Source organism: Macrobrachium nipponense, chromosome 5, assembly GCF_015104395.2.
Source record: "Macrobrachium nipponense isolate FS-2020 chromosome 5, ASM1510439v2, whole genome shotgun sequence".
NCBI lineage: Eukaryota > Metazoa > Arthropoda > Malacostraca > Decapoda > Palaemonidae > Macrobrachium > Macrobrachium nipponense.
This window is the reverse complement of record NC_061107.1, coordinates 105102187-105114977: the sequence shown is the minus strand read 5'-3', so window position 1 is coordinate 105114977 and position 12791 is coordinate 105102187. Positions and strand designations below refer to the sequence as shown.

General features: G+C 39.7%; 1 protein-coding gene across 1 annotated transcript; it reads right to left on the bottom strand.

Moving 5' to 3' along the window:
• Nucleotides 1–28: 28 nt before the first annotated feature.
• Nucleotides 29–646, bottom strand: LOC135215879 (spidroin-1-like). Its single transcript, XM_064250833.1, has one exon. It carries the CDS (start codon nt 644–646, stop codon nt 29–31), a length of 618 nt encoding a protein of 205 aa, XP_064106903.1.
• Between the last annotated feature and the right edge of the window lie 12145 nt (nt 647–12791).

Sequence of the window (12791 nt, the reverse complement as noted above, 5' to 3'; positions counted from 1 at the left end):
CCTCCCACATACCCAAAGCCCCGACTGCTCAACCCTCCTCCCCACTGACCACGTGCCCCGGCTGATCAACCCTCCTCCCCACCGTCCCAGTGCCCCGCCATCCCAACCCGCCTCCCCACCGTCCCCGGGCCCCGGCACCGTCCCAACTGCCTCCCACCTTCCCATGGCTCTGACGTCCCAACACTCCTTCCCACCATCCCTGCGCCCCCGCGTCCCAACCTGCCTCCCCACTGTCTCTCGCGCCCCTACTTCCCAATTCGCCTTCCCACCGTCCCCGTGCCCCGGCAGCCCAACCCGCCTCCCCACCGTCCCCGTGCCCTGGCGTCCCCAAACCGCCTCCCCACCGTCCCCGGGCCCCAGCGTCCCAACCCTCCTCCCCTCCGTACCCGGGCCCCGGCATCCCAACCTGTCTCCCCACCGTCCCTGCACCCCCACGTCCCAACCCGCCCCTCCCAACCGTCCCTGGCGCCCCCGCATCCCAACCTTCCTTCCCACAGTCCCTGCACCGCGGCGTCCCAACCTGCCTCCCCACCGTTACCGCACCGTGGCGTCCCAACCTGCCTCCCCACTGTCCCCGCCCCGCGCCCTGGTGTCCCAACCCGCCTCCCCACCGTCGTTGCCCTGGCGGCCCAACCCGCATCCCCATTGTCCCCGCGCCCTGGTAGCCCAACCCTTCTCCCCACCGTCCCCGCTCCCCGGCGGCCCATCCCTCCTCCCAACTGTCCCCGCGCGGCGGCCAACCCACCTCCCCACCTCCCCAGACAGAGAAAGAAAGAGAAAGAGAGAGAGAGAGAGAGAGAGAGAGAGCATCTCTTGGAGATGCTTCTATTCACTTAACAGCTTTGCTTAACATTAGATCGGGAATATGCTGCTGAATCCTGTGAATGCTCCTGGGGCTTCCAGGAATCTTATGGTTTTCCTAGTGCTTTGAGGAATCTTGTGACTTTTTCTGTCACTACCAGAACTCCTGTGATTTTTCTGGGGTTTCGTGGAATTCTTTGATTTTCCTGGGCCTTTGAAGGATCAATAAAATGCTAAGAATGCATTTTAACATTTATTTCTGTACAAGTACGATTTCCTTGAAGGATTAACAAAGCAAATTTATTTCAAAATAAACCAAAATTTCTATACAGTAGCAAACCTTCTTCTCAGTTTTCTGGATCTGATCCGTCTTCGTGAGGCCAGCGCGGACTTCATCCTGCCATTCCCTGAAGACAGACAGCTGACTCTTCAGTTTACAGTTGTCCTTCTCCAGACGTCTGTGTTTCTCCTGGAGGTTCTTGAGGTTCAGAACAATTTCTCCTCCCGCTCTTTGCAGCTGCCGCACCTCATCTTCCTGCTGGTCTTTCCGTTCGCCCTGGGCACCAGCCTTCCTCTCCAGGGACTTGAGGCGACAATTTCGTTCTTCCAGCAGGCATGTCACCTCGTTCCTCTTGTGTTCCACCGCCTGAAGTTCACACTGGAGTCCACACTTTTCAGTCTGCAGGCTCTGGAACCTGAGCTCAAGGTTTTTCCTCTCAGATTCGCGCTGTTCTTGGATGAGCCTCTCCATCTGCGATGGTTTTTCAGTCTTGAGCTGCAGGTCTTTTTCCTTCTGTTGTAGGAGTTTCTCATGCCTCTGAAGCTGGTAGTTTGCCTCTGCGAACTACACAGTTAGATTCCTTATCTTCTCATATAGTGCATCGTTTTTCTGCCCAATTTGCTGTGCGTTGTCTTTCAGGTGCTGATTTTCTTCTGTGATCTTGAGGACTTTGTCTTCCAGCTGTTGTTTCTCCCTCTTCTCTTTATTTTTCGCCTTCTTCAGAAACGTTTCAGCTTGGAGCGAGTGGGCCCTTTCTTGCCAGGCGTGCTGTAGCAGCACCTCATGAGTGATCTGTTTCACACGAGTGCGTTCTTCCCTGTCTTCCATCTTATGCGTCTCTTCAGATAGTAGTCGAGCCTTTGTTGCGACTGAAGATCCATCCTGTCCAAGTTCCCCTGCTGTTCTCTCTGGAACTGGACTGTGTCTCGCAAGGCTGCAATTCTCTCCTTCAGATCCTTCTCCTTGCTGGGTTCTTCGGTCCCATTATCAGACATCCTCAACCTCGCCAGTGAATAGAGTGCTACAGCAAACAAGATGACTATTCCTGCGTCAGACTTCTCTCCGTATTTCACTAAAGATCTGAACCACAACATCCCAACAACAGCTGCTCCCAAGGCCAGTAAGTCCATATTTTCTTCAAACTGGAATCCTTACCCAGTTCTTATATACTCTCCTCTCTCGATTTTTCATTGATTTTCTATGCACTCCACGAGAGATGTTTCTTTCGTAGAATTGCGTTGCATAATTAAATATATTTCCTATTTCAGACGTCTTATAGGAAAACTTCATTCGTATAGAAAAATGCTTCATTTGATGATCTTTTCACGTTTTCAGCTTTGAGGTGTTTAGAGTGATGAAAATTATTGTTAAGCATCGTTCTTCAGCATCTTCCATTTTTGATTCTTCAATTTTGACATGGCAACTGTTTTGGCCGTAGGACAAATGCACGACGATGTGGATGGACCAAGTAACCCATTCATTGAAACTAGGTTATTGATATGAGCACGGAAAAAATACTGGATACAAATCATATCTCCATGAGATAAATTTTAGTTTTTTTTTTAAATAAATCACACTTTCATAAGGGATTTAAATATTGGATCATATCTTCATATTTGTGAGTATGAAAAGATTTAAGTAGTGAATAAGTGTTACCAGTGATGGATGCAGACCAGTCTGACAGAACTCGAAAGGGTACAATAAGCAAAACAACATGAATTATTATCACTTTACAAATGCATGTGATCATGTTCTATGGAAATTATATTTATACTTTTAAATAGATTTCCTTATAGGCACAAGAGCAAACTGCCAACTGTATTATGCATGACTGTTATAAAAGGAAGTTAAATGACAATTATAGACAACTGTGTTCTCTCTCTCTCTCTCTCTCTCTCTCTCTCTCTCTCTCTCTCTCTCTCTCTCTCTCTCCACATAAACCTAATAAGTTATCGTGTCTATGCCAAGTAATGAAAAGAAAGGAGAAGATAAAAACATCAAATTCGCAATACAAAGGATAGTATGATAATGGTAGTTAAATTTAAGTAGAATAAACTTTATCAGGCGATGTCGAATTTAACATGCAGCAAGAAAATCTGCATTGCACTTGTTTTACCTAATCTCAAATTAGCGTTTCATTATGTTAGTATTATGTATATAATTAGGCATTGTTTGAAGCATAACATCTATCTACTGTGTATATCAACCCCATGAATCTATCCAAGTATCCGAAATGTGTGGAATGACTGGCATTGCATGTGTCATGCAGGAGCTGACAAAATATCATAATTATCGTATGTTAAACCAGGTTTCTCCTCCCTTTACTCTACCCATTTCAATTGGGAAGAGCAAAGAACAGCCACTCTAAGTTCACCCTGGTATTGGCAAGACTAGCGCCATCTATGTACACTTAATATAATGATCAGAGAGTGTTTACGGACTTTAAGACTTGACTGTACATCAAAGGAAGGACAAAAGGCTGGATAGTTCACAACCGAATCACTGATACAAGAAGAATTTGAACACACATTATTCTTTTTTTGTTAAAAATACAAAGCCAACAGAGAATACGAATAATTTGCATATGTCATTGAAAAACACGCATGGAAAGCAATGCAAAAATAAAGCCCCTTACGTCCAGTTTGTTACGTGGGAAAATATAAAAGAAGACTTATTCAACTCAAAAAGTTACGAGACAAAGGAAAATGGTCATAAATAGATATCAATGCGTAGATGATGTACCGGTAAACAAACAATAGTTATTTATGCAAGCTGAGAGAAATAGAAAAATAATATTCCAAAAAAACATTTACGAAAGCATAATTACCAGGAAATCCGAGTTCCTTTTACTCACGGTAATTTAAGACATTATCATATCCTTTCAGTAAAAAATATAAATGACGCCGATTAATGAGCATTCACTTTTAAATGACAGTCATTTGCTGCGATGGGACTCCTCTGTTAACAGGCAACAGTCATTTCATCACAAAAGATAATTGAAATTTATAATTTCGTACAATTCACATGACCCACAGAAGAACAAATTACGACACAAGGATGGAATCAATCCATAACTGATTACAACAGGGAAATATAACTCTTAAGTCAACACAAGTGCTGAAGATTTATTTGGCATTGGAAATATCGAATAAAACGCAAAACAGAAAAGGCAACAATTCATAAGGAACGCGGAACGCAGAAATTTATTATGCAAAATCATTTGTAAGTCATCTGAGCGTTTGCACGATTTGCTTGATTTACGCCAGTTTGCCACTATACTTAGATTATGTATTTGCCTAGAAAACAAACTTTTATCCGATCCAGTGGGTTCTTGCAGCTAAGAACACAGTTAAATTCTATTTTAACGTTATTAAAGTAGAATTTCTTCGTGTTGTTACACCAAAGGGTGGAGGTGACGGTAACAACTGACGTTATGGACGCAGCCGCATATCACTTCATCATAACATCCATCGTCTGCCTTAGAACTATTACTCCGTAGGGGGTTAGTTCCGTCAGCGGAACTCATGCGGTGCAATGTAGTCTTTGCAGCGTGCCTTTGGCCCCTATCAGCGACCACTTTCGTTCCTTTTACTGTACCTCCTTTCATATACTCTTTCTTCATCTTACTTTCCACCCTATCCTAACACTTGATTCGTAGTGCAACTGTCAGGTTTTCCTCCTATTACACCTTTCAAACCAATTGCCAATATCCATTTCAGCGCTGAATGACATCATAGGTCCCAGCGCTTGGCCTTTGGCCTAAATTTTATATTCAACTCAACTCAACCTTAGAACTGTTAGAGGCAAACAATCAGGTGAAGTGGTATCACTGAAGGAGTTTAAGATTGAAACTTTTGATGACGAAATGTGTGTTTATTTCCAGAAATAAAAGTACACTTGAATTTGTCAGCTTTCCGTAAACTATTAAGATTTACAGTACAGGAGCCATAGAAGCTGCGCAATTTTAATAACAAGAAGTTTGAATCAATGCCATATTCAAGATTTTAAGAATATTCTTTTTCGCTCTCTGTTAAATTCCAACAAGCAAATAGAAGCGAAGTTTAGGGAAGAAACAAATGAAAATCCAAGACTGGGGAATTACCTCGTCAATTTATTCAAATGTAATTTTCTCCAGAAGAGAATCAGAAGTCGTTACCACGCAGAATAAAACTGAATTAATTTTTGTACAAAATTTGTAAAACAACGTTTAAAAATTGCGTGGGCAACAAAGGAATCCCAGACTATCTTTCAGTTTCAGAATGCCTAGATTAATGCCATTCGAAAACAAAAGACTTCTAGAGGCGAATGAAGATATGAGTCAAAGAAATGAATAAAAAAAGTCGGAGAGAGAGAGAGAGAGAGAAAGAGAGAAAGTAACAATAACGTAAGTAGAGATAGGGTGTAGGAGGAGGCAATTCCAAGTTAATGAAAGGGAGATAGGAATAGCGTGTTAATGGAAATCTTGGATTTCGGAACGCCATCGAGAGGAACGGAGAACGGTAAGTCATTCCCTCTGATTAAATTTCTGATAGACTGGTATGCGCAGATACATTTCTGTGATTCGAAAAGGCTACATTCATAGATAGCGAATTCCTGGTTCCCTGGCTGCGGTCTGCCGGCAGAAACCCGGCCAAGGAATTCTGCAGGATTAACGCGTCAGCTTCTCCATTCTGTAAATTTTACGCAAGAGCATTTCGCAAATGAAGACAAAATGCCATTCCATGACTGATCAGTATCGCCTCTCATCTCGCACATCTCTCAGAACAGCCAGATGAGAGGAGAGTGGTATAGAAGTCTTCTAAGCACTACCATTAAAATCCCAACTTGGTTCTGCTATTTTTTTTTCTTATAGAGAATCGATGCGAATGACAAATACCATGCTATATATTTTATCATTGGAATTTGTTATTCCGTCTAGCCAGCGTAGAAGCAACGAAGTCTTTATGTTTATTTGCAATTTCATGATAGCAAAACCGTTCATGGGTAAGATTTTAGAGCATGATAATATTGCGAACACATTTCTGAAGCTTACAAGGGTTCATGTCACCTTTGTCAGAAAGTGAGGTGAATGAGCTTCGACGCACCGTGTGAATACTCTGCCCTTTCGATGCCCATATTCTCTATCGGTCCATTTGCGTTTACATCAACGATACCTACTGCCATAAAGATGAATGGCATAAAATATGACATTGAGGCCAACAGCCTAAAGGGAGGAAAACCCGCAGTTGCACCATGAAACAATGGTTAGGAGAGGGCGAAAAGTAAGATGGTAGAGAATATGAACGGAAGTACAGCAAAAAGAATGTAAGGGGTTGCACTTTAAGGCCGAAAGGACGTTGTAAAAGAACCTTAAGTAATGCCGACAGTTCACCGCTTGAGGTGCACTGGCGGTGCTACCAAGTCACTAAGGAGATGATACTGATCAACGAAATATATCCAAAATAACTTCACCTCCGTACTCGGGTAGTGCCATTACTGGACCTTTTACTGTACCTCCGTTCATGTTCTCTTTCTTCCTCTTACGTTCCAGCCTCTCCTAACACTTGATTCGTAGTGCAGCTGCGAGGTTTTCCTCCTGTTACACCTTTTGCACCTTTTACTACCAATTTCCATTTCAGCGCTGAATGACCTCACAGGTCCAAGTGCTTGGTCATTGTCCTAAATTCTATATTAAAATCAACTCAAAATAACTTCACTAACCACATCAAGGCTTCGGCCTTTATATTGTAACAATAAATAAAAATATGAATAACCATAGCAAGTATAAGTATTGAAATAAAGATTTGCCCTTCACATGTTTGAGGATTTTTATATGCAAGCGAAATATATTCAGCTTACAGAATAAAACATTAAACAGTATATAATTGCGATTACCAAAAGGCCAGTTTCCAATGACACATAATCCATATTGATCCTGTCCTTACTAAAAAAGGGATAGTGTCCACCCACCGTTGGTATCGACTGAATTAATGCCATTTCAACAACTCTACTTCTTTATACAATGTTACTTCTGATATATTTTTTTTACTTTTCAGTTGTGATTTTGTGATCTGTTGCAATATTTATGGAATTCCTAATATTATAGAGCTTTTACATTATTATCTTAAGACTATTATTGAAAGCACAATTCCTTCTAAAATCCTCAAGTTTTGTATAAGTGTAAGCCCTGGTTTAATGCACATGTAAACTTACTGATCTTGAAAAACAAAAAGCTCACGATATAAAGGGGAGCAATCAATTGGACTTTTTGTGGCATTACTTTCACTGAATTTCGAATTCGAGCTCAGGTTGTCAATGACAGAGCTGAGAGAGCTTGTGATGAGGGTGGGAAAGAGATCTTGCTCTCAAGTGAAGATGACCATGAGTGGTGGTCTACCCTCAATTCAGTCATCGCTCTTTGCAGTTGATGTCTTCGGCCCCTAGCAGCAACCCCTCTCGTTCCTTTTACTGTACCTCCTTTCATATTATCTTTCTTCCATCTTACTTTCCAACCATTCCTAACAGCTGGTTCATAGTGCAACTGCGAGGTTTTCCTCCCATTACACATTTCAAACTTTTTACTGTTAATTTCCGTGTCACCGCTGATTGGCCTTATTGGTCCCAGTGCTTGGCCTTTGGCCTAAATTCTATATTCAGTTCAATTCAATTCTTTGTAGTTGGTTCAAGGAAGACTTCCTTTGTAGGAGCTGACGGAACTTCTGCATATTGCCCCGAATAGAAGGCAGAATTTTGGCTCGAGTCTTTGTGAACGAGGGAACTCAAGACAACGGGAGGCCAAGATGCTATGGCTATGGCACAGTTCAGGGTTGGAGAACAAGGTTTATGTTTAGAGTAACCTTCTCTTAGTAAGGTCGCCTACCAAGGCTAAGGGTCCCATCCTTCCTGTGGTATGATTTTAATGTTTTCTTTTCTTAGGAGATTTGCCTGCCATGGCTAAAGAGTCTCCTACCGTAACTCGTGTTGGATAAGAAATTATTTATTTATTATTATCTCCAGTCCATTCAAAATTAGTTCACTGTTACTATGTGTTACTGAGAGTGCTTGTGTATGACACCCTACTCATTTCGGCCTCTTAACAAGAAAATAAATCTACCCACCGCCCGGCCACTTCTTTATATTTATTTTGTAGCTTTAATTGACTTGAAAGGTGTCTTGGAGCGGTGACGCTTTACAAACTTGAAATAATTACTAAGGATTCACATACGTATATCTTCTTTAACGTCAAAGATATTTGCTTTAATGCATACATACACAGGTGGATTACTGGCTACCAGAATTAGCGAATTTTTCTAATATTGTGTCAGATTCTTGGATGCTTGATTGAATTACACTTGACTCACATAATCAGCACGTACAAACAAATCTTGTGTAACTTAGTAATTATTTCCTTGCCCTCTTATTTCTTTATTCTCTTAATAGTAATGGTGGGATTTGTGGTGATCCTTTGCTGACTACCTTGACTTATTTGCTATTTTTAGACACCCAAAATGATACCAAGAAGAAGAGCTTATTGGCATAATACCGAGTCAGCCCAGATAATTCTGTTCTAGCAATTACGCAGTAATTATTATTCACATATACTTTGGATGCAACAAGTTTAATAATTTAAGAGAGATTCTTTTTACCTATCTTTATATATATATATATATATATATATATAATATATATATATATATATATATATATATATACACACACATATACATATATATATATATATATATATATATATATATATATATATATATATATATATATATATATATACACACATATACATATATATATATACACACATATACATATATATAATCAGATAGACATTTTTAATAAATATCTCTTAAATTATCATATATATGTGTATAAGTATATGTATGTGTACATATATACGTAATATGTATATATATACGTATATATATTGATATAAATACATATATAAAGATAGATAGCCTATGAGCCTGAATGTATAGTGGAGATCCTTATACTAAACTGGAGATATTATGCTTCTCAATACCAATGTCAATGCTTTGATTAAGATCTCGGTCATCCATTAAAAGTCTTCTCTCGTAAAGATTTATAAGCAACAGCTGTCATCTCTCTCTCTCTCTCTCTCTCTCTCTCTCTCTCTCTCTCTCTCTCTCTCTCTCTCTCTCTCTTGTTAGAAGAATTCTATGCAGTTTCGACAACAATTATCTTTTTTAACATTACTACACAGACTAGCTCCTTAAAAATTTGCGTTCACGCTTGGTGTGCCTTTAACTATAACTTCATGCTGTTTTCTGTCAACAGTATGCCTACAGGTATTCATAAATTTGTACATGAGAATGTCTGCGTAACTTTTTTTTCCATGTTAATGGAGTGATTGGGTGATCACTATAATACAACGTATACAAAAGAAAAATTACTTATTCTTTCTCCAGGAATACTTATCATAGAGACTATTCATACCGTTGTTTAGGGAGTTATTATCGGCCAAGAAAAACGGGTAAGGGAAAATGGATAGAGCCTCTTCTAACCAACTGAAAAGATACTACAATATCTTATATATTCTAAAAAGACTGGATTTTTATGTTTTAGTATGCCATCGTATCGCACTCCGAATATGCAGTACAATTTTGGTCACCAACACTAAGAAAGGACATAAATAGATTAGGTGTGCAAGCAAGAGCCGCAAAGCTAATTCCATCCTTCAGGCAAATAGGTTACCAAAGACGGCTAGAGATTCTGAACATGTATGGTGTAGAAACACGACGATTGCGAGGACAATTAATACAAACATTCAAAATACTGAAAGGCACAACAAAAGAAGACAGTAACCTATTTACGGTAAACGAAAACCAGACAAGAAATAATGAATGGAAACTAGAGCTGAAGAGATACAACACATCTTATTGCGGGAACTTCTTCACATATAAGATATGTGACACATGGAATAAACTGCCACCAGAATTTGTAAACAACAACAGTGAGAAAGAATTTAAAAGAAAACTAGGCAAAATCATTAGGACACTGAGAATGAACAGTAAAACCTAGTTTCAGAGGTAAGTGAGCACACGATTTCTCCTCGGATGGACTAACGATTCTTTGAGACATCCCAATCCTTGTAACCTCCTTGTAACTCCTCACCTTCAACAGACACTTCAGATTGTATCTGCTAACATCTGTTTCAAGGTACTGGTGTTGTTGCATCCATAACATGCCCCAATCGACTTAGATCCCCGAGACTCCTTCAGGGATATCAGAGGTCACGTCAAACTCAATTTCATAGGTCACACCAAATAAGGGCATAAAGACCATTGACCACTTCCAAAGAGACCAAACCTAGAGTTGTTTATCTCTTCCAATGCTAATTAATTCTCCCATCTTTCCTATAATATAAAAATATGTACTTTATTAAACAGAATTTCTCTTAAATGGTTACACTAATTCCACCCAAAAGTATATGTGGATAATAATTACTGTGTAATTACATCTGACTTATCTGGGATGAGACTCAGTATTATGACAATTAATTTTAATCTAATTATGGTACAGCTTTGTGATAAACTCTTCTTCTTAGTGTGCTTCACCCATCAGAGCCGGTGAGTTAATTGGTTTTCAATAGAAATATATGAAATTATTGTGAATTAAAACGTATATACAGTGTGTCATATGCTTGTAGCCTTCTGCAAGTCAACAGATAACTCATATTATTCCGAACATTTTCTCTGCATGATTTTGTTTAATGACTGCGAGTAATATTCACCGATCATTGCTGCAATCTCTTTCATGCTCACAATTTCCAGGATAGACGTCCAGATCAAAGGCCGCAGTGGATAGGAATATAAAGAGGACATCTTCATCGATGAAATGCGCACCACAGTTATAAAGAGGCAAAGTTCCAATCCTTTTGGAAGCCGTGTGGCGTTGATCATTATTAGGATTATGAAATAAGCCGAATGATGAGTTCATTTTCTGAAGTGCTCTTGTTAAGTATTGCAAAATGTGTATTATAACTTCGGAAAACGCGAAGAAAGAACCAATGTTGCGATTTAAGATTTAATAAAATATAAAAGGATTTGGGAAAAAAAATTAAAGAGAAGACTATTTTCTTTGCTGCACTTAACTCACCGTAGTTGAGAAAAACGATAATTGAGTACATGGAGAGACCCCGGCCAAAGCTGATGGATTCCATAGAGAACAAACAGCTGCTACGGCTGGATTTTAATAGCCGAGGTCGTACGACGTAATCCCCTCCGGTAGGAAAAGGAATACGCGAGCTAATGGGAACCTAATAACACACTCCCTAACACCGGAAGCACTGCGACCTCCTACGGAAACGAGTGGCCCCGGCGCAGCCCAAATGACTTACCATATTAAATCCCGAGATGCCCCGCCAAGCTCGACCTACTTACGACCCAAGTCTAAAGAGAAGTGAGAGATCTAGCTTACGACAACCAGTGGCTGACATCTGCGCTCAAGTGATACATAGTAACATAATTATTTTTTTATATATGCATACATAGACATGCGTACTCAAATGTATTCTCATGAAAGCACCCTTCACGTGTATAATTTTTTGTTCTCTAGTTTCAGTTATGGATATGCAAGGTTTAAAGAAAAAGAACCCAGTGTTTAGATAAACAGCATATACTTTGCATCGTGATTTGAACATACGAATATATAGAACTATATTTGTTTACTATGTTATTTTCTCTTCCATTTGCACACGATGTGCCTAAATTCGTGGGTCTTACAGTCTGATGTACTTTCCAATGGCCCCGATGAAGCAAAAAGGCTGGAAATCCAGATTGCAAGTTGACTGGCTGCTCTGTGAGCAAGAGCCCGTGTTGGCGTAACACTTGCTTAATCATAAACAAGAATATGAGATAACAGTTGCTTGAAAATGACACAGAGAGACAAAACAAATATCGTGACCAAAAGAAATTTGAGCATTTTCACCAGTAACTAATGAATATGAATAGAAGCAAATAAGCTCTGGCGAAGGGTAGTTTCTAAACAAAAAAGAAAAAGAATACCTATCCCTGACACTGGAGCAATTGCTTGCAATATATCCAAGTATGTATATAATATATATATATATATATATATATATATATATATATATATATATATATATATATATGTATATATATATATACACACACACACACACACACATATATATATATATATATATATATATATATATATATATATATATATATATATATATATATATATATATATACTAGCTGACCAACTGATGCTACCCGGGAATACTTTGTGACAGTCTACGTGTAGGAGCAAGGAAAGGGGAAAGGGAAGGAGAGGGAAGAGGTAAAAGGGGGAAGGGGAGTTAGAAGGAGACAGAAAGGAAGTGGGAGGGGGAAGGCTTTGTGTTGACGATTTGACTGACAATTCTACTTTTTTCTTGCGAACTTTCACCCTTCGAACAGTCTGTGTGTGACCTGACAGACATTGCTGTGGTGACTCCATTTAATCCAGGTGTTACTGTGGTGACTGTCCCTTTTATCCAGGCATCACTGTGATGTAGGTATTACTGTGATGACTGTCCCTTCTATCTGGAAATTTCTGTGGCGACTGTCCCTTTATCCATGTATTAGTGACTGTCCCTTCTATCCATGTACTATTGTACTGCCTGAGGCCTTCAAATAGGTATTACTGTGGTGACTGTCCCATTCATCCAGAAGTTACTATACTTCTGTCC